General features: G+C 57.6%; 3 protein-coding genes across 4 annotated transcripts in view; 1 reads left to right on the forward strand and 2 right to left on the reverse strand.

The window, feature by feature from the left end:
• Window positions 1-4,928, forward strand: part of MEGF6 (multiple EGF like domains 6) — a 76,437-nt gene extending 71,509 nt beyond the window's left edge. The window contains 9 exon segments of the mRNA XM_039564033.1: window positions 40-171; window positions 469-597; window positions 1,172-1,300; window positions 1,440-1,568; window positions 1,727-1,855; window positions 2,289-2,417; window positions 2,500-2,628; window positions 3,042-3,173; window positions 3,784-4,928. Of these exon segments, the coding sequence (XP_039419967.1) occupies window positions 40-171; window positions 469-597; window positions 1,172-1,300; window positions 1,440-1,568; window positions 1,727-1,855; window positions 2,289-2,417; window positions 2,500-2,628; window positions 3,042-3,173; window positions 3,784-3,851 (1,106 nt within the window). The 3' untranslated portion in view covers window positions 3,852-4,928.
• Window positions 4,929-6,409: 1,481 nt separating this feature from the next.
• On the reverse strand, window positions 6,410-17,420 carry ARHGEF16 (Rho guanine nucleotide exchange factor 16). Its single transcript, XM_039564093.1, has 15 exons — window positions 17,363-17,420; window positions 15,053-15,623; window positions 14,399-14,450; window positions 13,808-13,977; window positions 13,292-13,348; window positions 12,694-12,854; window positions 12,070-12,222; window positions 11,567-11,696; window positions 10,741-10,815; window positions 9,804-9,896; window positions 9,253-9,407; window positions 8,738-8,917; window positions 8,295-8,368; window positions 7,819-7,920; window positions 6,410-7,420 (listed from the first exon to the last, which is right to left on the reverse strand). Exons 2-15 carry the CDS (start codon window positions 15,596-15,598, stop codon window positions 7,281-7,283), a joined length of 2,088 nt encoding a protein of 695 aa, XP_039420027.1. The 5' UTR covers window positions 15,599-15,623; window positions 17,363-17,420; the 3' UTR covers window positions 6,410-7,280.
• A 2,146-nt stretch (window positions 17,421-19,566) lies between these two features.
• PRDM16 (PR/SET domain 16) overlaps window positions 19,567-26,407 on the reverse strand; it is a 290,701-nt gene continuing 283,860 nt past the window's right edge. The window contains exon 17 of one of the 2 annotated variants that reach the window (XM_039564043.1): window positions 19,567-24,996. In XM_039564043.1, coding sequence (XP_039419977.1) covers window positions 24,862-24,996 — 135 coding nt within the window. In that variant the 3' untranslated portion in view covers window positions 19,567-24,861. The remainder of the gene's footprint in view (window positions 24,997-26,407) is intronic. The other variant, XM_039564044.1, reaches the window with a different exon arrangement.

The following is a 26,407-nucleotide window of genomic DNA, read 5'->3' on the forward strand; positions in this document are numbered from 1 at the left end:
ATGGCTCCTGAGCCACCTTGGTGCCGTGTCTCCTCACAGCCTGCCTGCCAGGGACCTTCGGGGAGGGCTGTGCTCAGATCTGCCAGTGTGCTGGAGCCACCCAGGAGTGTCACCCTGTCACCGGGGCCTGTGTCTGCCCCCCCGGCTTCCACGGTCCCACCTGCCAGCTGGGTGAGTCCTGCTCTGGTCCCGCTGCATCCCCTTTGCAGGCTGTTGCATGCTGAAATGCCGGTGCTGTGAGGGAGGCGTGTGGGTTGAGTTCTGGGTGCTTTGGGGCTGCTCTGTGTGACAGAGTGGATCAGAACCCCTTGGGTGGTGCCAGCCTGGCACAGACCCGCTCCCAGCAGAGCTCTCTGCCTCCTCCCTGGTGAAACACCCACGCAAACCCACCTGGTGGATTTTCCCGGGGTGTCTGGACCTTGTGCTCATATTTTTGGGCACTGAGGCTGCTGTCTGTTGCCCCCTCAGAGTGCTCCCCGGGGTGGTACGGCCGTGACTGTGAGAGGCTGTGCCAGTGCAAGAACGGGGGCCAGTGTGACACTGCCACGGGGATGTGCCACTGCCCGGCAGGCTTCATCGGCGCTGACTGCGGCATCGGTGAGCCCTGGCTCAGCCAGAGGGGATGGGAAAGCAGGGGAGCCTCCTCAGGGGGAGGTGAGGGGTGGGAGATGCAGATCCTGCCCACAGAAGGGCTGCTGACCTTGTGGAGGATGAGCAGCGGACCAGGGACTGACTCCTGAGAAAAGCTCCTTGCGTCCCTTCAGCACCTGTGCTGGCTGCAGGGCCCTCCTGCTGTGTCCCAGGGAATGAGCCCACAGCTGATGGTTTTTGCTGTCAGCCACGGAAACATTTCCCTGCTCCGTTTATTTTATGATAAAGTGATTTCTCCTGACACACCGTGCCCTCGCTGTACATGGGCATGGCTGGGCAGGGCTTGGAGCAACCTGGCTTAGTGGAAGGTGTCCCTGCCCATGGCAGGGCGTTGGAAACAGATGATCTTTAAGGTCTGTTCTAATCCAAACCATTCCATGGTTCCGTGATACAGCAGTGCAGGGCTGGAGGTTCCTTCTGCCTCCCATCGCTCAGCTCCAGTGCTCTGCAAAGCTTTCCCTCTCCCACCTCCCACCTCCCCAGCCCTGCTTTGGCGTGACCAAGGTTTTCCTCCCACCAGGATGCCCCGCTGGCCGCTACGGCCAGGACTGTGCAGGGCTGTGCTCCTGCGGGGCCGGTGTTCCCTGTGACCCCGTCACCGGAGACTGTGTGTGCCCTCCAGGCAGAGCTGGCCCCATGTGTGAGCAAGGCAAGTACGGACCGTAGGATTGTGCATCAGGACTGTCAGGCAGTGGGTTGGGAGAGGTCCTGAGCAGGAACTCATTTCCCTGCCCTGAGATCTCTGCTCGCGGTCCCTGTGCCCACCACCGCTGCCTCTGCCCCCGCAGGCTGTGAGAAGCACCGGTACGGGGTGGGCTGCCAGCAGCCCTGCTCCTGCCACAACGGGGGGCTCTGTGACGCCGCCGATGGCTCCTGCTCGTGTGCGCCGGGCTGGACGGGGAAATCCTGCGAATTAGGTAACCCTGGTCCGGATGGATTGTCCTGCACCGACCCAGTAACTGTGGAGCTCACATACTGGGTCCAGTTTCTCTTGTGCCACCCGTGCCTCACCGCAGCCCTCTGAAGCGCAGGTGTGGGGCTGCTGAGCAGCTCTGCCGCTCCCTCTCGCCCGCAGAATGCCCTCCGGGAAGGTTCGGTGCCTCCTGCCAGCTGCGCTGCTCCTGCCTGCACAACGCCAGCTGCGACCCGGCCACGGGGACCTGCCGCTGTCCCGCCGGCCACTACGGGCCCCTGTGCGAGCACAGTGAGTGCTGGCGGCGGGGACACCCTCGGCTTGGGGCGGGGCGCGGTTTCTAAAGCTCGTCCGGAGAGCAGGGCCGCGGGACACGGGTGTGACACCAGTGCCACACACCGCGGGGCTCTCCCTTTCCCAGTGGTTCGCAGCGAGCGCTTCCCAGGCAGCAGCGGCAGAGAGGTGATTCCTGATCTCTGCGTGACCCCACGGCCACCGCGGTGCCCTGCCAAGGCACACACTGCCCGGAGGTGCTGGCTACCGAGCAAATGCCGTGCAGCCGCGCATGGTGCTCGGCAGCTGAACGCGGGGCTCTGCCACCGCCACGGCGCTTGCCTGGGCACTTCTCGGGCAGAAAGGCTCGCTGCTTCTCCCTGCTGGGCTGACCGAGGCGCTGCTGCGGGCTTGCACCCACGCACGCTCTAACGAGCTGTTCCCGTCCCAGGCTGTCCCCCGGGTTTCCACGGAGCGGGCTGCCGGGAGCGCTGCGACTGCGAGCACGGCGCCGGCTGTGACCCCGCCACCGGGCGCTGCCGGTGTCCCCCTGGGCTGCGGGGCGAGCGCTGTCACACAGGTACCGCCCAGCCTCGTCCCCTTCCCGGCGGATCCCGAGGGGTGGGCACGAGTGCGGGTGATGTGTTCCATGTCTCACACAGGCTGCAAGGAAGGCACCTACGGCGAGGGCTGCCAGCGGCTCTGTGACTGCCCCAGCGATGTCCCCTGCGACCCGGCCACGGGGCGCTGCCTGTGCCCCCCGGGCAAAACCGGCCCCACGTGTGCTGCAGGTGAGCTGAGGCACAGCTGGCCAGCGGAGGAAGGGGGCTGTGTGAGGGGAATTTTGCTGCCAGGAAGCTGGAAAGGGCTTTTTTTTCTGGTGTGTGTCACCTCATAGAGCGAGAGGGGCAGTGGCACTCTCCTCTCTGGCCCCTGTTTGCAGTGAGATCTGAATGCAAATTCTCCCCCAGCCGCCAGAGCCCGCGTGTTCAGATTGACACGGCCAAAAGGTTGAGGATTAAAGGCTGAAGGAACATCCTGGGGATGTTCTGACGTCCCGTGTCACCACGGCAAAAAGCTCTCTCTGCCCTATCCCACACCCAGCCTTCACCGCAAAGCTCTGCAGCATCCCGGGAAAGCTCTGAGCATTCCTGCTTGGCTGCTGCCACGGGCAACAGCCTGAGCAGCTCTGTACCCTCTGCAGACTGCCGGCCCACCCAGTTCGGCCCCGACTGCCGCCTGGCCTGCCAGTGTGCCCCCAGCAGCTCCTACTGCAACGCCAGGAACGGGCAGTGCCTCTGCCTGAACGGCCACACGGGACCCACATGCCGGGAAGGTGAGGGCAGGGCAGGGACAAGTGCAGCCAATGCCACCGGCTGCAGCCGCTGGGGAATCCCACAGCAGAACCCGCAGGAATGCTGTACCCTGCTCGGGCTGTGGGCGCTGCTCCGGGGGTTGGGTTTGGGAGCAGTAAATCAACTCAGTCCAGTCACTTAGGGTAGCACCTGCCTCTTGCCAAGCCCTTCGGTTGGTCTGACCCATTTGCTGTCGCTGCAGCCATGAGGGAGGTTTATGAAGCCTCAGAAATAAAGCTGTTTAGCAGCCTGGCCACAAATGTGCCCCTGGTAAAGCCAGGGCACAAATCCCACCCTCTTAGGAGCACGCTGGAACAATGATCCCATGGAACCGCAGCGGAACCCCCACACTCCTCATTTCTGCCCAAACCATGACTGAACCTGTTGGCTCAGAGTGACCCCCGTGGGTGCTGGACAGGGGGGTGGGGGGCAGGAGGGTCTGACCTAAACCCAGAGACTGCAACCAGTGCTCCCAGTGGGGAGGGGAATGGGGAGGAGGCTGTGCCCCCCCAGCAGGGCAGGGTGTGAAGGGTCAGTCCTGCAGCAGGGCTGTCTGCAGCGAGGACTGACCTGTCCTGTCTTCCCTTCCAGCCACTCAGTCCCTGCCACCCACCAGGCCACCACCACCCCTGGAGGGGCTCCGGCCAGCAGAGAAGTAGGTCCTGCTCCGGGGAGCACTCCCTGGGTTTAACCAAGCAGCCACCTGAAGAAGCCAATGACCTGTAATGAACTCATTTATGAGCCACATGAGCAGCTCCTGTCTCCTGGCAACCCCAGCTGCTGCTTTTGGGGTGGTCTGATCGAGGCCGAAGCGCCCAGTTATAACCAGTTCACTGTGCCAGCGCGGGCTGGCCGTGAGGACACGTGTGCCTACACCGGTGCATGCCTTTGGCCAGAGACCAGAGGACCAGCTCAGAAGGGATCAGTTCTGGCCAGGGGACAGTGGACTTTGACAGCTCGTGACACATTGCTGGCCTTCATCTTTTGGGTGCTGGGCTTGGGGAGGGCGCTGCAATCGTGGTCCAAATCAGGTATTCATGCATAAATATTTATGGGAAGCTGCACCACGGTGCTGTCAGGACTGATGGCCGACAGTGCCCGGCTCTCCTGAGACTGGGCCTCCTGTGGATGCGCCACTTCACTTGAATTATTTTTTTAAATTTGAATTTTCCGTGGTGTTTTACTGTAAATGACTGTTTGCCAGGGGAAAACACGCTGGGCTCCAGCACTCAGCTGCAGAGCTGGTGCCTCCTTGCTGACAGCACACGCTGTGCTGGATGAGCTTGGTGGGGGCCTGGAGTCTGTTCTTCATGCCAGGAGTTTGTGAGCCCATGGACCAGGAGTTTGTCAGCCCATGGCATTGCCCATGTCACTTATTCCAAGAAAAAGGAAGCCTAAATCAAGTGTGGCAATCAGAGACACTGCGTGGATGTGGACAAAGCTCTCGCACATCTGGTCAATGCAAATCCCAGTTGGAATGTCCTCGCCCAGCCCTGAGCCCTGAGTTTGCCATTCCAGTCATAGCCAGGAGCTGGCCACCTGCAGCAGCGGGGAATGTCACCACTCCAATGTCACCACATCGGCCTGGCCAGGGCCCAGGGCCCCCTTTGTTTGCACAAAGCTCTTGGGCAGGTGAAACCTGAGAGCCGACACCGCCAGAGGAATCCCAGCTCTGCAGAGGAGAGGGACAGCCCTGTCCCCTCCCATCCCATCCCATCCCATCCCATCCCATCCCATCCCATCCCGTCCCGTCCCGTCCCACCCCATCCCATCCCATCCCATCCCATCCCATCCCACCCCATCCCACCCCATCCCATCCCACCCCATCCCCTCCCACCCCATCCCCTCCCATCCCACCCTGTCCCGTCCCGTCCCATCCCGTCCCGTCCCATCCCATCCCACCCCATCCTATCCCATCCCATCCCATCCCACCCCATCCCCTCCCATCCCACCCCATCCCACCCCATCCCATCCCACCCCATCCCCTCCCATCCCATCCCCTCCCATCCCACCCTGTCCCGTCCCATCCCATCCCATCCCATCCCATCCCATCCCATCCCATCCCATCCCGTCCCATCCCATCCCACCCCGTCCCATCCCATCCCATCCCGTCCCATCCCATCCCATCCCATCCCATCCCATCCCATCCCATCCCATCCCACCCCATCCCATCCCATCCCATCCCATCCCATCCCATCCCATCCCATCCCATCCCCACTCCAGCGGCTGCAGCACAGCCCTGCCCAGGCGCTTGGCCTTTAAATTATTCCCACAGGGGCCAACTGAAAATAATAAAAGGATTGTTTCTTTTCCTGATGGAATTTATTTTAATCTGTATATAACTTGTAATTTTTGGGCTAATTCCTTTCTTATTTTATTTCTTCCTTAACAGTATTTTTTTTTGCATTAGATACCATTCTTGTGAAGAAATCATGTTAATAGAAGTATGTAGTGAAGGACCAAAATCGTGTTGTCAGGGTTGGATGGTGGATAAGCAGGGAGCAGGAAGATTTTGTCCATGTGCCAAATGACCCCAGTCAGTGCTGCTGCCGATTCTCCAGACAATCATCCCTCGGCTTCCCTGTGCCTTGAACTTCCTGGGGCCCTGGAGGAAGGTTCCAGTGACTGGGAGCAGCACAGGAGGAGGAGGAGGAGGCCAGTGGAGATGCTCTGCCTCGATGGCCCTGCTCCAGGAGAACATGGAAACGGCCTTAACCATGGGGATAGATCCATCCTGTCCCATTCCAGCTGCAGCTCTGTGACTCCTGGCAGCTGCTCGGAGCAAACCACGTGTCTGAGCATGGGACTGCAGCAACCCTGTACCTGTATTTTTATATAAGGTTCTTTTCCTGTTCATATTTCTTAATACAGTTTGTTTGCTTCCTCTTTTCTTGATCTCTTTTTGGATCTTCTTTAATTTAGCACTGATGAAAAACGTTACTTTCTCCACAGTTAAAGAGAAAGAAACAGAAAGCCTGGCTGAGTTTCTACTTACCTTGTCTCTCTCAGTCAAATACAGCTGACAGCTGCTCCAGGTGACAGCAGGCTGGCACTCAGGGTGTTTCATGAGATACACATTTTGTGTGAGAACACACAGAGGCCACAGCAATACCACCAGCAGGATGGAACTTCTTTTTAAGGCTTGTAGCTGGGACAGCCTGGCTCCTTGGAGCTGTCATACTCAGGGACACTGTCACGGCTAACAGAGAACACGTGGTTCATTGGTATCCAAGAATTTATTGCTACTTTAATTTACAGTTTAACAGTTTGATCAGAACAGACCTTCCACCAGCGCTGCCCCTGTGAATGTGAAGCTGGCAGTGTGCGGGGCTTGGCTCACCCCAAAATTGTAGCTGCCATGTCCCCTGCACGGGGTGTGATGGGCTGAGCCCCGGGCAGAGCCCCCTCCCCAGCTTGGGAGGAGGGAAAGGCAGGTGGCAGCTGCAGCACCGCTCCTCATCTTGCCCCTGCTTCCCCCTCTGCCTGGAGCATCCATGCCCGGCCCCAGAGCTGACTCCATGGGAACAACTCTGACATCAAGTATTTCATCCAGTGACAGAAATGTGTCTGGCATCACCTCACCTGGGCAGGTCCTGGGACAAAGGGCCCAAGAATTATTGTGGGGGGAAGAGACAGAAAAAAGAGAAACAAATGGTAAAACTGGGTCGAGGCCTAAGCCAAGCACATGGATTTCAGTTCCTAACAATCCCTGATTGGGGGGTGCTCTCCCCACACCAGGTGTGCAGTAGGTGCTGGCCCTGGTGCCAGCAGGGACGGAGACGGCGGCGCGGGCACCCCAGAGCCCGGAACAGCCTCGGCCTTTCCAACTGAGCCAAGGCCTGGGCTGCTCTTGGAGCCTGTTCCAGGTCACCGGGGCCAGCACTGCCAGGAGTGCCCGGTGCCAGCTCCCACGTGCAGGAGCTGCTGCGTCGCAGCTGTCACACAGACCCGTCCTGGCCGGTGAGATCTGCAGCAAGCACAGTTCAAGAACAGCTCTGCTGCTGCCTCCTCCCCGTGGGCTCAGTCTGCAGAGGTCTGGAGGTCCCTGAGGCAGGTCCCTGAGGCCGAGGGGTGCCTCTGGGCTGTCCCTACACGTCGGTCTCGATGCGCAGCCGCTCCATGCGCCGCACGTTGCCCTCCGCGGCCACGCGGCTCGTGATGGGCCGGGCACAGGCCTGGGGGAACCAGCCCCGCTCCCCGTCCCGCAGCCGCTCCCCCCAGCACCAGCCTAGGAGAGAACAGAGCGGGTGACAGGGCCAGGAAGGGCCATGGATCCTGGGGATGCACCATTCCCCGCCCTTGGAGGTGCTGGCTAGAGGAGTCCAGGGATGGCAGGGGAGGTGGTTTCTGATTTACTGCCTGTTCTGGGGTGCGTTTCTCCCCCTCCTGAGGCCTCTACTGCTGGTGCCAGCCACAGCCTGCACACAGGAGTCACCCCTAAGGAACACAACAGCTGCCCATGGCAGTGCCACCTCCCTCAGTCTCTGCTGGGACACAGCACCAGCAGCCAGGGCTTCCTGGAAGCTTCTGCAATTGCTGAAATCCCACTTTCTGGTGATCACTGAAGATTCTCCCGCCCTGGCTCTGCTAAGGTCAGAGCCTGCCCCTGCCCTCACTGGCACTCACCGTCCTCTCCCCCCAGCACCAGGACAACGTCTGCCTGCTGCAGGGACAGCTCGTCAGCCTCCTTGGCCAGGTAGGCGCGGATGATCTCCACCTGGCTCAGGTCTGCAGGACAGGGGACAGCAGGGACAGTGAGCAGACACAGCCCCCTGCTCAGCCATGACCCCCGGCTGCCCACCCACCACTCCACAGCACAGCGTGCTCCATTCCCTCCTGTCCCTGCCCCTTATCCCTCCCAGCTTGCCAAACCTCCTCTAACAACAGCTGAAGGCATTCCTGGAATTCCACTGCGCCTCCCAGGAAATGTATTTAAGGTTAATTGTGACTGATAACAGGAGGCAACTCCTAAGGAGCAAGGCGTGGGGCTTTCCTCTCCATTGGCAGGAGTGGAGGAGAACCAGGTAGAAACCTGGGCCTGCAAAGGCTCTGGTGTAACAGGGAATGCCAGCGGAGCCAGGCTGCCCTCTGGCACACGGTACCTCCTTTGGGAGTGGTGTCAGGCTTCTCCTTTTCCCTGTGCATCAGCGCCGCGATCCACCGGGCCCGGTCACTCCTGCCAGAGGGAAACACAAAGAAAGCCTTAGGGACAGCATCCCTGTGGCCAGCAGTAGCTGGACATTCCCAGCAGGATGAATGCTTTCCAGGGGAGTCATTTGATCTGAGTATTCAGTGTAAGGACGCTTTTCCCAAGTGGCACACACAGCCCAGCTGCTCTGCTTCATTTGGACAGGAGAAGCTGATACGGGAATTATATGGGAAATCTAAGAGACAGGAAGGAACAGAGCCTGGGAGAAGCCTGTGCACATCCCCGTTTCTGGGAGGAGGAGCATGGGGGTAAAGGGAGCTTTGCAGAAGCCTCAGAGGATTCCCAGGACACCAGTTCATGCCAGGAGCCAGAGCAAAATCCCAGCGTGCCACTCACAGCGTCTCCGCCGACAGCACCACCTCTTCCCGCCGGCCCTCGCTGTCCTTCTCCAGCACCACCCGCAGCAGGTGCCCGCCGGCCTTGCCAGGAGAAGGGGAGGGTGGGTCCATGCTCTCCACCTTCTCCACGGTGACCTGGTCCAGTGTGGCGTAGTTCATGACCGTGTAACTCTCCTCGCTGCGGCACAGACGGGATCAGCGCCTCAGCTCTGGGGTCTGGGCCACTTCCCAGCTCCCAGCCCGGCACAGGAGGCTCAGCAGGCACTGCCAGAGCAGCCTGGAGCTGATTGTCAGGGTGGGACATGGCTCTGGGGACTTGCTGGCCACCCACCCACCCACCAAGGCAAAGCCACTGGTGGGACTGGGCGCTTCTCTTCCGTCTGACAAGGAACACCTCAAGAAGGTCAAACCAGGGAAATCTCACGGATTTCTCAGGTATGTGCCGCTTGGGAAATAGGGTTTAACCCCCTGGCTGTTCTCCAGGGAAAGGCAGGGCCCTCCCCACAGCCTCACCTCTTCTTCTTGGTGATGATGAGGACGTCGTTGAACAGGAAGAGGTGGCAGAGGCGGCCGGCGCCGCGGCGGAAGATCCCGGCCTCCTCCGAGAGCAGCAGGTGCAGCTCCCCCCGCTTCAGCAGCCACCGGGACACCGAGATCAGCGGGAAAGGCTGGAACAGCGCCAGGAACAGGCTGAGTTACTGCCCTCCTCACCAGCAGCACTGAACCAAGGCAAGAACTGAACGTGCAGCGGCCCTGGGGTCAGCTGGGACGGACATACCACATGGGTTTAAGTGCCTATTCCAAAGGATTTTCCAGGAGGCAGGTGGAAGGCGGAGCAGCCGTGCACCCCACTCCTGCACAGCCAGAGATGCAGCCCCTGGACCCCAACAGCCCCTGGACCCCAACAGCCCCTGGACCCCAAGAGTGGGTGACAATGTCATGGGGCTTTACCACACCCTTTAGAAACCGTGTGCATCCAACAGCCCAGTCCAGGCTTCCCAGAAGGATTCCCTGTCTGGACAGGCCCCAGAAGACTTCCCACCACCACTTCCACAAGAGCTCACCTTTTTCTTCCCAAATTCCAGCTGTTTCTGCAAGGTGTACATCTGCTCCGTCCTCTCCATAGCCCGAGCTCCCTCATTGCAGCTCTTGACCAGCTGGGAAGAGAAATAGGTCCCAAGGGAAATGGAGAAGGGTTGGACACTGAGCCCCATCCACCTCCCACACCACCCCCAGCATTAGGGACTGTCCTGCTTCCCTGAGCAGGAGAAAGACAAATCCTGGCACAGGCTTCAGGCCAGGTTTGGGAAAAGGCAGTGGGATGCTCTCCTGGAGAGAGACGGCACATGGGCTCTGCCTGGACACTCAAGTGAACCTGCACCAAAACCAAGGAGCAGCAGGAAGAGGAAGAATTAATCATCTGAGAAGAGCTCCAGGCAGGAGGATGGACAATCACACAGAGGGGAGGACTCTGCTTGGATGTGAGAGTGGGACTGACTGGGAGCACCAGGAATGTGCTGCCAAGAGCAGCTCTGCAGGGGGATGAAAGGAAGAGTCATCACTGGCACGGGGGTGGCCACAGTCTCTGCGGCCCTTTGGCCCCTGTGACTGACCAGTGGATGGGAAAACACAGCGAGAGGACAGCCAGGAGCATGGACAGTGCACAGCTCATGATTCCTGCACTCCACACTTCCCTCTCTGCTTCATTCACTGCCCTTTGCTCAAATCCCCAAAAAACACGGCCAGAGTTGTCCCAGGAAGGACAAAGATGGGCCAAAGAGGAAAGAAGAAAAGAGGACAAGAAAAAGGAACAAACCAAGATCAGGTGACAAAGGTGAGAAGGGAAAAGAAGTGTTCATCCAGCAGCTGTTTGGAGCAGAGGAGCCTCAAGTGAGCCGACGCTGGGAGGGAAATGAGAGGCCGGAATGGCAGTGTTGGATCAGCGCTGCAGAAGGCTGAGCTGGCAGGAGGAGAGGTGGAGGGCTGGCAGCTGGGCCTCACCTTGCTGATGGCCTTCACAGCGCGGGTGGCAGCTCCATACGCTGCAGAGTGTGCGTTTGTTTTTTGCTGGACGGTCTGGAATTCCAAGATAAGAAGCTTTAGTGATCCTGCACCACAGGGGAGGGAGCAGCAGCTGCTTCCCAGGGATTTCAGGATGCCACACGTTGATTGAGCCCTTCCCGGGGGTCAAAGGAAGGTTTAACAGTGCTGGCAGCTGTGAATCTGGGTGCTTCATGTCTGATACGTGCCTGGCCACCCCCTGGCCCTCACCCCTGCAAACCACCACGGACTGGGAGCAGTTACTGGAAATCCCACATCCAGCAGCTTTGCCATGTAGAGCAGATTTCCACGAAGAATGCAAGACCTGCTTTCCATTGCTGGGCTGCCTGACCACTCATCACTCAGGACACCTGTGCCACCCCACCAGGGGACCCAGATATGGCACAGAAGAACCTCAGGTCTCCCAAATGGGTGTCACCAAGGCATGAAGTGTTCTTCACAGAGCTTTAAGCTGCACACCTGACACCCTGCAGAGAAGCAGATTGCTCTGGATACAAATCACAGAACCACAAAATATGCTGAGTTGGAAGGGACCCATTAGGATCATCAAGTCCAACCGCTGGCCCTGCACAGGACACCCCAAGAATCCCACCACGTGCCTGAAAGTTATCCAAATGCTTCTCCTGAATAAGTGCTCAGCATTCAGGCCCCAGCTCCCAGAGGGCTGGAAGTCCAAGCAGAGGCTGTCCCGGGCTCAGCAAACCAAAGGGAATAGCAGAGTCACCTCTCCAGAGGTGTCAAGCAATGCCACCGTGTGACTACTTACATCTAAGAGCAGGGGAAGCCGTGTTACCCTCTGCATGGGCAGAATGAGAAACGAGATCATTGGCAGGCCTCCACACTCTGGTTTCCTTTCAATTTGTTTCAGGGTCTCTTTAAATAAGGGGTTTGTGGTTCTGGAACAGGACAAGAAATCTCCATTAACTCTGCTCTTCAGTTGTCAGGATTTTCCAGCAGCTCTTCACACACGGGAAATGCAGGGCAGTGATGGCACTGCCTCGGGTGCTCATTGTCACTCTGCCGGGCTCAGAGTCCCCAGCTGGGCAGAAATGGGACTGATCCCACAGCAGGTGGTGGAAAAGCACCCAGAGACAGATGGTGAGCCCACCAAAAGGTGGGTAAAGCCACAGATGTACCAACAACAGACTCAAACTTGGCCTGGAGATGAACAGGGCCCATCCGTGTCCCTACGTGTTATTGACCCCTGCAAACCCTGGAGCCCAGAGCCCCTCAGAGGCAATTCCTGGTCAGCCCAAGCCCTGTACTCACAGCAGCTTATCCAGTGTTCTCTGCTGATAGACTTCATTGGAGCAGTAGCTGATGTAGGGGTTGAAGTGTTTTGAGGCGTGTTCTTCCACGATGTCACTGATGTCAGGGATCAGGAGGTGCTCCTGGTGTCGCTTCTCCAGCTCTTCAAAGAAGCTGAGGCGAGAATTTAAATGACCTCACCACATGACTCACCAGAGCTGGACAAACTGAATGTTCCCACTGCAGCTTCTCCCCAGTTTTCCCAGAGGAGATGGGGCCTGGATCCCTTCTGGCAGGGCAGCTCCAGCAGCAGGGACACCCACACCTTCCCCAGAGGCACAGGCTTCCACCATTCCTGCACGGGATCCCTCCTCCACCTCAGCCCTCCATGAGGTTTAGTTTCTGTCCCATGGGGAAGCCACAAGCCCTGAACGCCCCCGCAGCCATTCCCAGGGCTGCTGCATCCTCCTCCTGCTGCTTTCCCACATGGACACAGCTTGCCCAGCACCATCTCTCAAGGCATTTGCTCCCCCCCTCCCAGGGAGTACCTTCAACAGTCCAAGGGATGGTTGGTTTTGCACTACAAACAAACAGCTCAGAGTCCCCTCCCAGGCCTGCCTGGTGCCAGCCCCCAGCCCCACTTGCTTTGTGCTGACTGTCAGGATGTCACCGATGTTGGAGAAGAGGTGGTGGTGCTCTGTCTGAGTCATGGTCTCCTTCAGCTCCTCTGACCTCATGAAGTGGCCCACCAGGATGCTCAGGCTGTGCATGTAGGAGTACTCGGAAGTGATGATCTCAAACATTGCCTGGGGAAAGCAGGGCAGGGAAGATGCAACAGCACAAACTGACTGCACAAAGCTGGGAATTAATTGCTAAATCTTGTTTATACTCTTTTGGCATGAAGCCACTGGAAATGACTTGGCTCCATGTCGGTTCTCTCTGTCACCTCATGCATGCCCTGGCCAACACCAATAACCCCAGTGTGTTTTAGGACACCCAGTTGCTAAAAAGCCACAGCATGAAGATGTTTTCCCTTCCCAACAGCATCCAGTGGAGCTGCCTGTTTCTCCACCAATTCATGCAGGTGAGCCCTCCCAGCACTGCCCAGTCATGGAGCAGCTGGAAGCAGCAGCACCACGAACTGAGCTGAGCCCAGCTCCACCTGGAGCCGACCCTGACAGAGCCACGTGTGTCCCTTTGGTGCCTCTGCTGCGCTCCCGGGCATGTCCCAGGCTGCTCTCACCTCCTGCCGCTTGCGCTCCTCGGGGGAGATCCTCTGCAGGATGCCCGACTCCAGAACCTGTGGAGAGAGGCCGGGATGAGCAGGAACGATGGTCCTTGCACGCCCTCTAGTGCGGCCTGGGGCTGTGTCAGCCGCCCCATCGCCCATCCCACACCATCCCACACCACCACCCACCATCACCCATCACCACCCACCACCACCGCTGCCCATCATCACTCACTCCTGCATCACCCACCATGGCATCACCCGGCCCCCCAGCCCCCCGTAGCTGGCTGCTGCCACTCCCTGGATGAAGATGACCATCCCCACAGTCCGCAGGGAAAGCCCAGGAAGGAGCACCCGCCTTCCCCTCAGCTGTGGGTGAAGCCCAACCACAGCAGCACCACCAGCACCAACGGCCCTGGGCAGACCCTGTGTGTCCCAGCCAGGGCTGGACAGCCCAGAACATCCCAGTGCAAGGACTAACGCTGTGGAATGATCCTCTCAGAGCTCTCAGACTCTCTGGACTGCCCCTACCTCTGGGAGCTGGCTCCATGTCACCTGCGCCGGGCGGTAGCTCTGCACCACGATAGCGGCGCCCAGAGGGGACGGCTCCTCTGGCACGGGTTCCTCCAGCAAGTCCTCGTCTGACTCATGGCTGACAGAGTTCAGACCTCTCTCACGGATCTCCTGATACAGCCGGGGCTCTGTGGAGGAGAAGACACAAGGTCAGCACAGCCCCTCCCAGCCAGGCCCACGGCTTCCCTTCCCACCACGGCTGCCTTGCCCTGTTGGCCATGAGCCACCAGCGCCAGTGAGCCCAGGCCAGAAACTCCCTGATGAGGTTGGACTTTGCACTGCAGTGATTACCCTGTGGCTCCTGCTCCCAACAGCCTCCCACAGCTCTCCCATTTTCCCTGGGAGCCATCCAGATGCCAGCACGGCAGCAATTGGAGAGTTATCTGCCCCAGGAATGGGAAAGCAGGGCAGCATTGCTCCTCTTGCTTCGGGGAAACAGACACAAAAGCCATGGCCCCAGGCCGTGGACAGGGAGCAGCACAGTGGGAAGGGAAGCCTTGTAGGGATTTGCTTGGCTGAGGCAGAAGGGACAGGGATGGGAGCACTCACGGTCCTTGAACGAGCCGCCGCGCTTCTGCACCCGCTTCCGCCCGAGGGCTCTCTGCGAGGGCAAGAGGAGAGCCTGCTGTGCTTACCACACTTCTGAGGCCCTGGGAAAACTCCTTCAGGAAAAGCGGGAGTTGCCTGTGCCAGTCAGCCCACACTGCCCTGTTCTTTCAGCCTGGCTCTTGTCTGAGCTCTGTTTGCCTTACCCAGGTGACTCAGCCTTCACCTCCCGCAATCAGGGTCACGATCCCAACCATTCCGTACCTACACTGCTGCTGTCAAATCTCCCTTGCACCTGGACTTTGCCTGCTCTGGAGTCTCCCTTTCCCCAGACGTGCTTCACCCATGTTTGTGTATGCCTGGAGCCGCTCTCCCTGCCAGCCCCACCCTGCAAACATCCCGCAGCCGCCTGCCAAGCGGCCCCGGAGCAGCCAGCTCCACTCCCCACAAAAACCATGTCAGCTATTCCCAGGCTCTCCAGGGACCTGCAGCATCTGCTGGTGACACGGAGCTTCCCAGGCACCAGTCACGACACCAGGCTCAGCAAACCAGCTCCAAAACTGGCCAGAGCTGTGGGCCCTGCAGCTCCTCTGTCACCACCAGGAAAGCAGGACCCCATCCCTGCCTGACAGGGGTGACAGAGGGTGCCAAACCCACCTTGCTCCTGCCGGGGCTGCGGTCGGGCAGGACGCTGCCATCCTCGGACACGGGCTTCAGTGAGGGAGTAGCCTTTGGTGGCTCCAGCTCGGCGCCCAGGCCCTTCATGGCCGCGCGGTAGGACATGTTCCTCAGGTTGCGCTTGAGGGTCCCTCCGCCATCATCCTCATCCTCCGCCTCCAGGGCCAGGATGGGGACGGATGCCCTCTTCGGGTCGGGGCTCAGGGGTTCCCGGCTCGCCCCGAAGCTCTGGTGTCGGGAGGGGCTGTTCTTGGGCTTGGAGGAGACGGCCAAGCTCTTGGGGATGAGCTGCTGGGTGCCCACCTTCAGCGCGGCCGGGCTGTCCGTGCTGAGGATGATGCGCCGGGGCTCGGCCGAGGTGGGGGAGGTCAGGGGTGACACTGGGGTGGCACTGGGAGCCGTGGTGGAGCTGCGCTTCTCAGGGGGACAGGTTGGGCTGGGGGGCTCTGGCCGCACCGGATGGCATCGGTACTCCAGGAGCAAGGTCTTGTCATCCACAGAGGTACCAGAGGGGCTCCGAGACATGGTGGAGGCTCAGAGAAGCAGCAAGCTGAGGAGGACAGACAGACAGACAGACAGACACCTCCCAGTGAGGCTTCAGGAATTTACACAGAGCCACGGGAACCTTGGGACAGTGCAGAACTCGGCCTCCACCTTCCCAAGGTGCTCCACAGGCAGGGCCTGTATGGACACATTCGGGATGCTGTCACCGCCTGCGCGCCTCGCAGGGCCACCCGTGTGCCAGGGCCAGCCTGGGGGCTCCAGGACGTGGCCGGGCACCGGGAGCGGCTGGGCACAGGGAGAGGCCGGGCACCGGGAGCGGCCGGGCACAGGGAGCGGCCGGGCACCGGGAGCGGCCGGGCACAGGGAACAGCCGGGCACCGGGAGCGGCCGGGCACCGGGAGCGGCCGGGCACCGGGAGCGGCCGGGCACAGGGAACAGCCGGGCACCGGGAGCGGCCGGGCACAGGGAGCGGCCGGGCACCGGGAGCGGCCGGGCACAGGGAACAGCCGGGCACCGGGAGCGGCCGGGCACCGGGAGCGGCCGGGCACCGGAGCGGCCAGGCCGTGCCGCAGGCACTGGACAGGATCAGGCCTGAGCCGGGCAGGCCTGGAGCCTCACCGAGCCCCACTCCTGCCACACCTCCGTGTCCTCTTATTCCCCTTTGGGGTGCTGCCAGCCACCACAGCCAGTCTGCACCCTCCTGAATGCCACCTCCCCCGGGCTGTGGAATCCCCGGCGGCGGCGCCTGGCTGTGAAGCCTGTGCTCCTCCAAGCTCGTACCTGCCCCAAATCAGGCCGAGGGCGGCTCCACACTGCCCACAAAAACACCTGCCCCACTCCCTGGGGCACCTCAGCCGGGGTTAAGGTCACTCATCCCCTCCTGTGCCACCCACAGTACCGTGAACCTACGGAACTCTGCCCCCACAGAACACACAGAGCGTTTTACGCCCTCTGCTTATTACATAACTTCGGGAGAAATTATGGTTTAGCTGTCCTCAACTGAGATCCCATTGTGCGCCAGTGCCATCTCCAAGCTGTTCCTTTTCAAAGACCAGGAAGCAAACCAAGGCTGGACCGTGCTTTTCCCTGCATGAATGACTGGCAGGAGCACAACACAGACCCATCCACAACAGCTCATTTGACAGAGATGCTGCTCATTCCACTGTCCTTGGATGCGGGACACATGCTCTGTGTCCAGAGGGCTGCCAAGTGTCCTGCTGACGAGGAAAGCGCCACATTCTGCTCTTAACCCCATCCTGGCTGAGGATGAAGCTTATCCTAAGCCCTTGTAGCAATAAACAGGCCTCAATGCAGAGGCTCTGGGGGCTGCAGCATCGGTGCCGGGCTGGAGGGAGGCTCGGTGGCAGCACAGGCCATCGACCCCCCGTATCCCTGCCCACGGTGGCACACGGGCACAGGCACCGTAACTCGGTGCTTCCATCCCTGCGTGCCCAGGGCTGGGCTCTAAACGGGCACGGTAGGATACCCAAACCCCCCCTAGGATGGACCCAACCCCTCTCCGCATCGCTGGCTACCGAGACCCTCGGGGACAGCGGGGACAGAGCCGCGGGAGGACGAGCCCCGGCTGCGGCTCGGGAGGGACGGGACAGCCGGTCCCCGCCGTGCCCTCCCCGGAAGGCGCTCGGCAGCCTCTCGCTCGGGGCCGCCGCCCGCACGGCTGCCCGGGAGCCCCGGTGCCAGTGCCGGTGCCGGTGCCGGTCCCTCCCCGGGGTCCCCGGTCCCTCCGCAGCGCCCCAGCCCCGACCCCGCCGCGCCCGCACCTACCCGCGCCCCTCGGAGCCAGAGCGGCGGCGGCGGCGGGGCGGGCCGGGGACGGGATGGGAGGGACCGGCATGGGCTGGGAGGGACCGGGGCGGCACCGGGGGAGGTGCCGGGCAGGCCTCGGAGGCCGTGCCGGGGTGGAGGTGCCGCTCGGAGCTCGGAGCTCGGAGCCGCGGCGGTGTCCTGCCGGTCCCGGGTCCGAGGAGCGCTCTGCTCCCTGCCGCGCCCCGGCTTCCCAGGAGTGAAAAATTAATTAATCGTCACTAGGAACAGTGTTTTACTGCTTCTCGATGAGTCTTAAGCAGGTGTTTGCGCGGAGCGGCGCTGCCGGCCGCTGGGCTCTCGGCATTCCCCGTCCCCTCGAGCCGCCTCTCCGAGGTCACTGAAGGCGAGGGGATTATTCGGTGTCGTTCTGCTGGCGCGTTAATGGGTGACAAACGGGTGTGCCCTGGCTGTCCTCGGGGTCTGGCCGGCGCACACGCGGTATTTCAGCAGCCCAGGGACTGCCCCTTACTCCAGGGGCTCTTCAGTGGTCAAAGGTAACCTCAGGCGGTCCCTCTGGATGCACAAAACATCAGTTTCGGCTGCTTTTGGGTGCTGCAGCTACTGGGAAAGAGGATCTGGGGGGTCAGGCTGCTGACAGCTGCCCAGTAACCCAGCTGCCCAGTAAGGCTCAACAGTGCTCTGTGTCTTTACTGGGAACAGACTTTTCCTTGACCTTCTCTTTTGCCCCCCTGTTCTGCTCCTCCTCATCCCCCAAATGGGGCCATTTTCTCACTTGTTTGTGGTGAATCTCAAGCACTTTGTGCATGACAAAGTCCACTTGTCAGCAATATTCTTTTAAATGCCTCTGTTCTTTCCACTCCGGGGCCTGCCTGACAATCGCCCCATTATCACAGCTTTCTTATCCCATAGATTTTTTTTATCCTTTCCCTCCGGGGCTAATAAGGAGAAAGGCTCCAGCGAGAGGAGGGCTCCTACTCAAGGGTTCAGCTCCGACTGAAACCCTCCCGATCTCCGGGGAAGGGCCATTATCCCGTACGTGGGACACCATCATTTGATCACCATGAATGACTTTTTGAAGCGAGGCCATTCATCAGTTGTGTAATGGGGTTTTTAGCTCAAAGACCCGGCTTTCAAGTAATTTCTGCTCCCAGGGTCCCCTGGGGCTGAACCATCTGACCGCTATCACTGGGTAGTTCACTCACTTTGTGCTCTGCTTCTGAAAGGAAATATGCTCGACATTTTCCATCAGCTCACTGATGAACCCCATCCCAACACATTCTCCCACCCTGGAATACTCTCACTCTTCCCTGTGCAAGCATCCCACCCCTTCAGTGGGATGTGGCACAGCAGCACTGCCTGCACCTGCTTTGCACTGGGGAGGCCTCGAGTGCTGCATCCAGCTCTGGGCTCCTCACAACAAAAGAGACACTGAGGGGCTGAAACATTTCCAGAGAAGGGCACAGAGCTGGGGAAGGAGCTGGAGAAGTCCCGTGAGGAGCTGCTGAGGGAGCTGGGGGGGCTCAGTCTGGAGAAAAGGAGGCTCAGGGGGGACCTTGTGGCTGTGCACAACTCCCTGACAGGAGGATAACAAGAAACAGGATGAGAAGAAACGGCCTCAGGTTGTGCCAGGGGAGGTTCAGGTTGGACATGAGGAAGAATTTTTTAATGGAAAGGGTGCTCAGGCCTTGGCAGGGGCTGCCCAGGGAGCTGTGGAGTGCCCATCCCTGGAGGTGTCCAAGGAAGGGCTGGAGGTGGCACTCGGTGCTCTGTTCTGGGTGACAAGGTGGGGATGGGTCACAGCTTGGACTGGATGGTCTGGGAGGGCTTTTCCAGCCTTAATCATTCTGGGTTTCTATGATTCTGACCTCAGCAGCAAGTGGGGAGGCCATAATTTAACTTTTTGGAGCTCTTTTGAATATTACAAACCGTGCACACACAAGAGCAGACCCCAGAGGTCCCGCAGAGCAGCAAAGCCAGACAGTGACACACCCAGTGTCCCATTCCCGGGGCTGTTCTCCATGGTTATTCCATGAAAAGAAGCTCTCGGGACCACTGCTTATAAAAGCACACAGGTTTATTGCATATCAATCTCATGTATAAATTCATTGTAGCATTGGAAAGATTACATTTGGTATACATTCCTATTCTACAGCATTAACCTCAAAATCAGCTTTTTCTATTCATTATTTTAAAGGAATTTCTCTACACAAGTACATTTGTCTTTTATCACAAGCATCAAAATGAAATTTGTAAAATTGCCTTTTTGTTTTTTTTTTTAATTATTTTCTACACTTCATATCTCTTATTTCATTATGCTCCCAACAAAGCGATTCCATATTAATTAATAACTGCCAACACTTTTTTCTTTCTTCCTTGGCAGTTCGAGGCTTCGAGCCTCGGATGCAAAATCTAATCACATATACAATAAGTGCATCTACGGAATTTTTTTCTTCTTAATAAAAATTTCACAAACGGACACAATAATGACTGCTAAACACAAGTCATGCACAGTTTACTTATAAACATAACAGAAGCAATATACAATCAAGAATGATATGGAACAAGCACCATCCTCTTTCTCAATGTTTTTTAAACATTATATGAAAACCAGACATTTACAATTGATTTAAAAAAACACTATACAGGTCTAAAGGAAAAAAAAAATCCAACCTAAATCATATCTGTATTGTAACAATGGGAAAAGGAATGACATAGGATGCACAGATTTATGATTCTTGCAAGCACAATATATATATGTTTTAAATTACATCTTCTGCAGGCTGGAAATGACATCAGGGCAAAACATCTCTTGCTTTGAAGAGAGCAACGAGAATGTAAAATACACTGAGAATTACTTTCAGAATTACTTTGTTCACATGTGAATTGCACATTTGGAAAATCAAAGCTGCCTTTTTTTTTTTTCTTCGTTCTTTTTTTTTTTTTTTTTTTTTTTTTTTTCCTTTTCTTTAAATTTCTTCTTCCAAAGTGGTAATAAGAATTAACGACAGAAGAAAGAGAAAAAAAGGAACCTCGGAATCATTCAAGAATGTTTTAGTCACAGTTTCACTCAACACTACGGAGAAGTTTCATGGCTTTGTGAGAACACTACTGACCACCGGCGAGGAGCAGAGGGTTTTGCCCTCGTGTTTCCAGCACTGACCCGAGCCACGCCACTCCTGCCCTCGGGGATGGCCCTGTCACCACGGGCAGGGTCCCCAGCACTGACCACGGGCAGGGTCCTCAGCGCTGCCCCCCGGCCCCCGCCACACACACACACACAAACAGAGTACAGCACGTAAAAACCGAGTGTAGAGTCAGCAGATTGACCTGGGTGGGGGCACGGGGGGCTCACGATCCAGTGCTTTGATGCTTAGAGTCGAACTCGTTCACCTCTTTGTGCAAGTGCTTTCGAAAGGCTCCGTCCGCGCCACGGCGGCGAGGGGCTGCTCCCACGAGCGGCTAAGTGCTGATTGGGGAGGGGGCAAAGCTTCCTCTGCACTGTCTGAAGGAGGACAGGACCCCAGCAGGGTGTTTCTCCCTGGACAGCTGAGCACACCCGGCTGGTGTTCGCTGTTGGGCCCCGTTTGGGTTTGGGGTCCCCATCGACGTCCCCGTGGCGCCCGGCCAGGCAGGACCTGGCGGTGTGGGGCACCTTGGAAAGGCACCCACCCAGAGCAGCCTGAGTACCAAAGGGCACGTCCCAGGGAAGAACCCAGCACCCCAGCAGGAGAACTGGGTGCCTCAACGTGTCCTGTAGGACCTGGCACCTCAGCACATCCTGCGGGAGAACCTCAGTGCATCCCACTGGAGAGCTCCCAGCTGCCTGCTCCAGCCACAGCGATCACACCAGGACCAGCCACGAGCTCTGAGCTGCTGGGAAGCAGGGAATGCACAGACACCAGACCCACGTCCTCCCCCCTGACTGACTCAGGCAGGAAGATCCAGCTCTGGCCAAAGCGAGGGCCCTTCACAGAGCACCGACACTTCAGCCCTGCGCAGCTCCCAGCCCCACCTGACCACTCCAAAAATCCCCAGGGCTTCTCCTTTCTCTCCTCTGTGCTGTTGTAGCTGTGAAAATACTTTAAATAAATAGATCCTACACAAAGCTCTGGGTTTAAACCACACCTGGAGCGGTGCCCTGGCTACCGGACACACCGCAGCCACTTCCCATCCCTGCCACCCTCACCTGCCCTGGATCCCGAGCACAGCGTGTCCATGGGGTTGGACACCACAGCTCCACGTCTCACCAAAGCTCCCAGAGCTTCCTCGGCACTGGGAAGCCAGCAGTGCTCGGATGGCAGAACGTCCTGGACACAAACCTCTCGGGAAACAGCCTTGAAAAGATGAGATTCTCTGCTAAAGCAGCAAAACAAAACCTCCACACCTGCTCTGAGCTGCAGCACGTTTCAAGTGCAATCCAGTGAAAGGTAGAGATTAACAGAGGTTCAGTGAGGCTTCCTGTTTCTTTATCTTAACTGGAAAAATCAAATTACAAAGCTTGTAATCAGTGCTAAATTAGAGGAGTCAGGAGATTCTACAACATAACCTAGAGAAAATGGGGAGGAAACTGAAATAGGAAATATGGAAAGGGAAAAAAAAAATCATTTCATGATTTTAAGCCCTATATTTTTAATGTCCTCAATCCCTGGCTGGATAATACCTCCCTATCCCTGGCCAGGGGCCCTCAGGAGATCCATGGGGAGCCAGGATGAACCCAGGGAGGGGAACAGCGACAGCGTGAGCTCAGTCAGAGCAAGGACCTGACCAACTGCTTCTGGAGAAATGACACAACTGGCAGCAGGGCTGAGAGAGGGGTGGGGAGACCATAAATACCCCCAAAAAATCCCCACAGTAACACTTGCATTCCTTAATACTGGCCCACATTTTGGTGTCCAGCTCAGTGCCGCTCCCTTGGCTGCTCTGTCACCTCCCTGTGCTGAGGAGTGCAGTGCTAACCTGCCCTAAGGTTTCTTCAAGGATGAGCAAACCATGGCTCAGGGCACACAAACACTCCCTGCTGCCCACAGATCCTGTTCCAGCACGGCAGGCAGTGCCACAGCCCTACCAGAGAGATGCTCAGACACATGGTTTGCTCCGAGCAGCTGCCAGGAGTCACAGAGCTGCAGCTGGAATGGGACAGGATGGATCTATCCCCATGGTTAAGGCCGTTTCCATGTTCTCCTGGAGCAGGGCCATCGAGGCAGAGCATCTCCACTGGCCTCCTCCTCCTCCTCCTGTGCTGCTCCCAGTCACTGGAACCTTCCTCCAGGGCCCCAGGAAGTTCAAGGCACAGGGAAGCCGAGGGATGATTGTCTGGAGAATCGGCAGCAGCACTGACTGGGGTCATTTGGCACATGGACAAAATCTTCCTGCTCCCTGCTTATCCACCATCCAACCCTGACAACACGATTTTGGTCCTTCACTACATACTTCTATTAACATGATTTCTTCACAAGAATGGTATCTAATGCAAAAAAAATACTGTTAAGGAAGAAATAAAATAAGAAAGGAATTAGCCCAAAAATTACAAGTTATATACAGATTAAAATAAATTCCATCAGGAAAAGAAACAATCCTTTTATTATTTTCAGTTGGCCCCTGTGGGAATAATTTAAAGGCCAAGCGCCTGGGCAGGGCTGTGCTGCAGCCGCTGGAGTGGGGATGGGATGGGATGGGATGGGATGGGAGGGGACAGGAGGGGACAGGAGGGGACAGGAGGGGACAGGGCTGTCCCTCTCCTCTGCAGAGCCGGGATTCCTCCGGCAGGGTCGGCTCTCAGGCTCTACCTGCCCAGGAGCTTTGTGCAAATACGAGAAGCAGTTCGGTCACACTGCCTGGTGCTCTCAGAGCCTTGGGCACTTTCACAGGATGTTGTGGAAAACCAAAAAGGGGAGGGTAAATTTTCCTGGGAAACACACTGCTGCTGCTAATTTACCTTTTGTTCCCTCTGTACCAAAGCCACCCCCGACACTTTCCTGTGGGGGCCCTCTGAGGCTCCCCAAAATCAGCCTCACCTGTGCTCTTGGGTGCCAAGCTGACTCGCAAAGGTGTCGCACCCAACTCCAACTCTGCTTTGCTCAGGGAGCTGGTTCCGTTGTTTTGGCCTGCTGGAATGAGGCTTCCCACACTGGACTGGCTTAGAACCCTCCATCTGCCCTTTTCCATGGCTTTCCTAACCATTCCATAAAGGAATATATTCTCCAAATTCCCTGCTCCAGCAGCAGATGGGAGTTGCAATGGAGAACAGCACGAAGCCCACAGGATTTGTGGAGGCTGCTGTGTATCAGCAGAGAAGATGCAGTGATTCGAAATCATTCATAAAATCTCTGTGAGCAATTTTAGAATCAGAGCCACAACCAGATTCTTATCTCTGTGCTCAGGCAGAGCTCTGCACCCCTCAGGCTGCTGGAGCATGGAAAAGTTCCTCTTTCTACTTAAATTACAGGCCAAGCAGCAGCGGGCGGTGCAGAGGGAAAACCAGGCCAAACCAACAGTGTGAATCAGAGACCTGTGCCACAGATACCATCGGCATGGGGTGAGGGCACCCTGAAACCCCTGGCAGAGCAGACGTGTCCCAGCTGCCCCGGGTGAGGCGAGGCTCTCCCAGCACACATTTCCTTAAAGCTGGGGAAGGCTTTACCCCGTGGTGTCTCTGCTTGGGGAAATCCAAGCATTTCCAGGAGCTCCACCACCCTGGCTGAGCATGGCTCTGTCCCAGCACTCCCAGCCCATGCTGGGCTCACAGGTACCAGGAGGGGCAGGGAGCTGTCCCAGCCTTGCTCAGGGCACAGCTGATGATCCACGTGGCACATGTGTCACCCCAACCTCAGCAGGGTTCCAGGCTGGAGATGTCTCAGCTGGGAGCTGCATGTGGCTCGTGACGACCGCAGGCAACGTGGCCTCACCTTGGAGGAGCTTTGCCAATGTTTGGCTGGGGACAAAAGACAGGATGATGTTTCTGTGGGAGCGCAGAATTCTGAATTCTTTTGGGGGGGGGTTCAGTTAAATGGGTTGAATTCGCCCTTCCCTGGTATAACTCCAGTGGCTGTGCCAGAATTGCACCAGGGACAGGTCACACCTGGCTCTCTTCCCGTGGTGCTTCACCATTCAGCTGGATGGGAAGGAAATGCTGCCGTGGGGTTCCAAGCTGTCGCTCCTGCTCAGGCTGTGCTGGCTCAGTGGCACCGGTTTGGAAGGTTGGAGGGGCCAATCTTTGATTGCACTGTTGCAATTCGTGTCTTGCTCATGAAATCCTGGGGCTGCTTCAGCGTTATCCAGTTTGGGAGAGGTTCATTCCGATAAATTAGAAAGGAAAACTCTGGAGAGATAAAAATGCAGGACGTGTAGGTCGGATGCGACAGGTTTCCTTCTCAGCCCAAAGTCCAGACGACTCCCTGAGGCCCTCTCATCCATCTTCTGCTCGCTGGGATTTTGCTGGGATGGCTGCAGCACCACTGCCGCCTCGCCTGGGCTCCGGCCAGTGCCTTGTGGACCTCTCAGAGGTGGTTGATGGGGTTAAAGGTCCCCGACTCTGAAGCTGCTCCTGCCATGTCCAACCAAGCCCCCAGAGAGTTCTGGGAGGACGTGTGGAGGGGAGCGTTCTCAGACAGGGACAGCATCATTGCATAAGCCTGGGGGAGAGAGGGACGCAGAGGAAATGAGTGAGAACAGGATAGAAACACTCCGGGTAAGACACAGCACCCTCTAACGCCGCACACCTGGGCCAGCAGCACCCTCTGCGCTGGGCTAAGCTCACAGCCACGCCCCAGGATGGCACCTGCCACTCCAGACAGCAGATTTGTCATGGTTTATAGGGACAGGCAGGAGACAGCATCATTGCCACCAGCTGTCACAGGACTGAACCCATCCTGCACTGCCCTGCGCTCGGTCACCAACCCCCACATGATTCCAGGCTCTGCTCCCAGGGCAAAGCAGCTGCTACTGGGGCTTGTTCTTAAAAAAAGCACATCCCCAGACAAGCCAGAGGCTCGGGGAGGCTGGGCTGGGGCAGCAGTGCCTTGGGAATGGGGCAGCGATGCCCAGTGGGAAGTGGTGAGCAGCTGCTCATCCTCACTCAATGCCTGGCATGGGCCCACTGGCAATGCCAGTGTGGGTGTTCAGGAATATGGAATTTTCATTGTGGTCAGGGTGGGTTTATCGCTGCAGTGAAACCCTTAAAGGAGTCTGCCGAGAGACTTGTTTGCCCTCTAACAAACTGCTGGCTCCTTGGAACCTGGCTGCTCTCCCTCCACCAGGACACAGGATTTGTCTCACACACCTCTGTGTCCTTTCACACGCGGGGTGTGAGGACGTGGACAGATGATAACCTCATAGAGCAGAGGTGAAAGCCAATGTCATTGTCACCCATGGCCTGAAAAGGAGGAGGACACTGTCCCCACCCTCCCTGGCCCAGGGAAAAGGTACAGTTTTGTCATTTTGTGGACACACATGCTTCTAAAATTGCTTAAAACTAAGCCAAAGGAGTGCTGTGCTGCTCACACAAATGTTTCCTATTGATAGCTTAAATTATTTAAGTTTCTTATTGTGATTCAAGTGTAAAATGGAGTGAAAACCCAAAAATACCCTCCCAGATCCAAGCATGGGCTGGAGCCAGCAGGGTGGTACACATTGGGAAAGAGCTGCTCCCAAAGAGTGAGTGCATTTGGGCGTTAGTGACAGGACACAGGGAAGAGTCAGGCAAGTGGCTTGTGCTTAAATGGGTGTCACTCCAAAAACCTGCTGGGCTCTCTCTCCCAGCAGCACCCCCCCAGCCTCACTACTGGCACCCACTCTGAAGGAGGACAAAAAATTTCCTGAGTTTTGGGTGACGCTAAATCAAAAATCATGTTCTGCATGGTGGCTGCCCTATGCTACTGCTCTGCTGGGCATTTGAAATAGATTTGGGGATAAATTCTGTTGCTTGAGGGTCAGAAGGGGACTCTGAGGTGAGAGTTGCGCTCATCCCCACCAGGGGCTGAGTGTCCTGTCTCCAGCCCAGACTGCTGAGGCACCTTCATGGAGCAGTTCTTTTGTGAGAATCCT

Source organism: Corvus cornix, chromosome 21 (genome assembly GCF_000738735.6).
Source record: "Corvus cornix cornix isolate S_Up_H32 chromosome 21, ASM73873v5, whole genome shotgun sequence".
Taxonomy (NCBI): domain Eukaryota; kingdom Metazoa; phylum Chordata; class Aves; order Passeriformes; family Corvidae; genus Corvus; species Corvus cornix.

Coding starts and splice junctions, on each gene's coding strand:
- ARHGEF16 (XM_039564093.1), bottom strand. CDS start 15,598: ATGTCTCGGAGCCCCTCTGGTACCTCTGTGGATGACAAGACCTTGCTC. Junction 13,349..13,807: donor CATGGAGCCAGCTCCCAGAG/GTAGGGGCAGTC, acceptor CTCTCTCCACAG/GTTCTGGAGTCGGGCATCCT. Junction 10,816..11,566: donor GGCTTCCCCTGCTCTTAGAT/GTAAGTAGTCAC, acceptor TTGGAATTCCAG/ACCGTCCAGCAAAAAACAAA.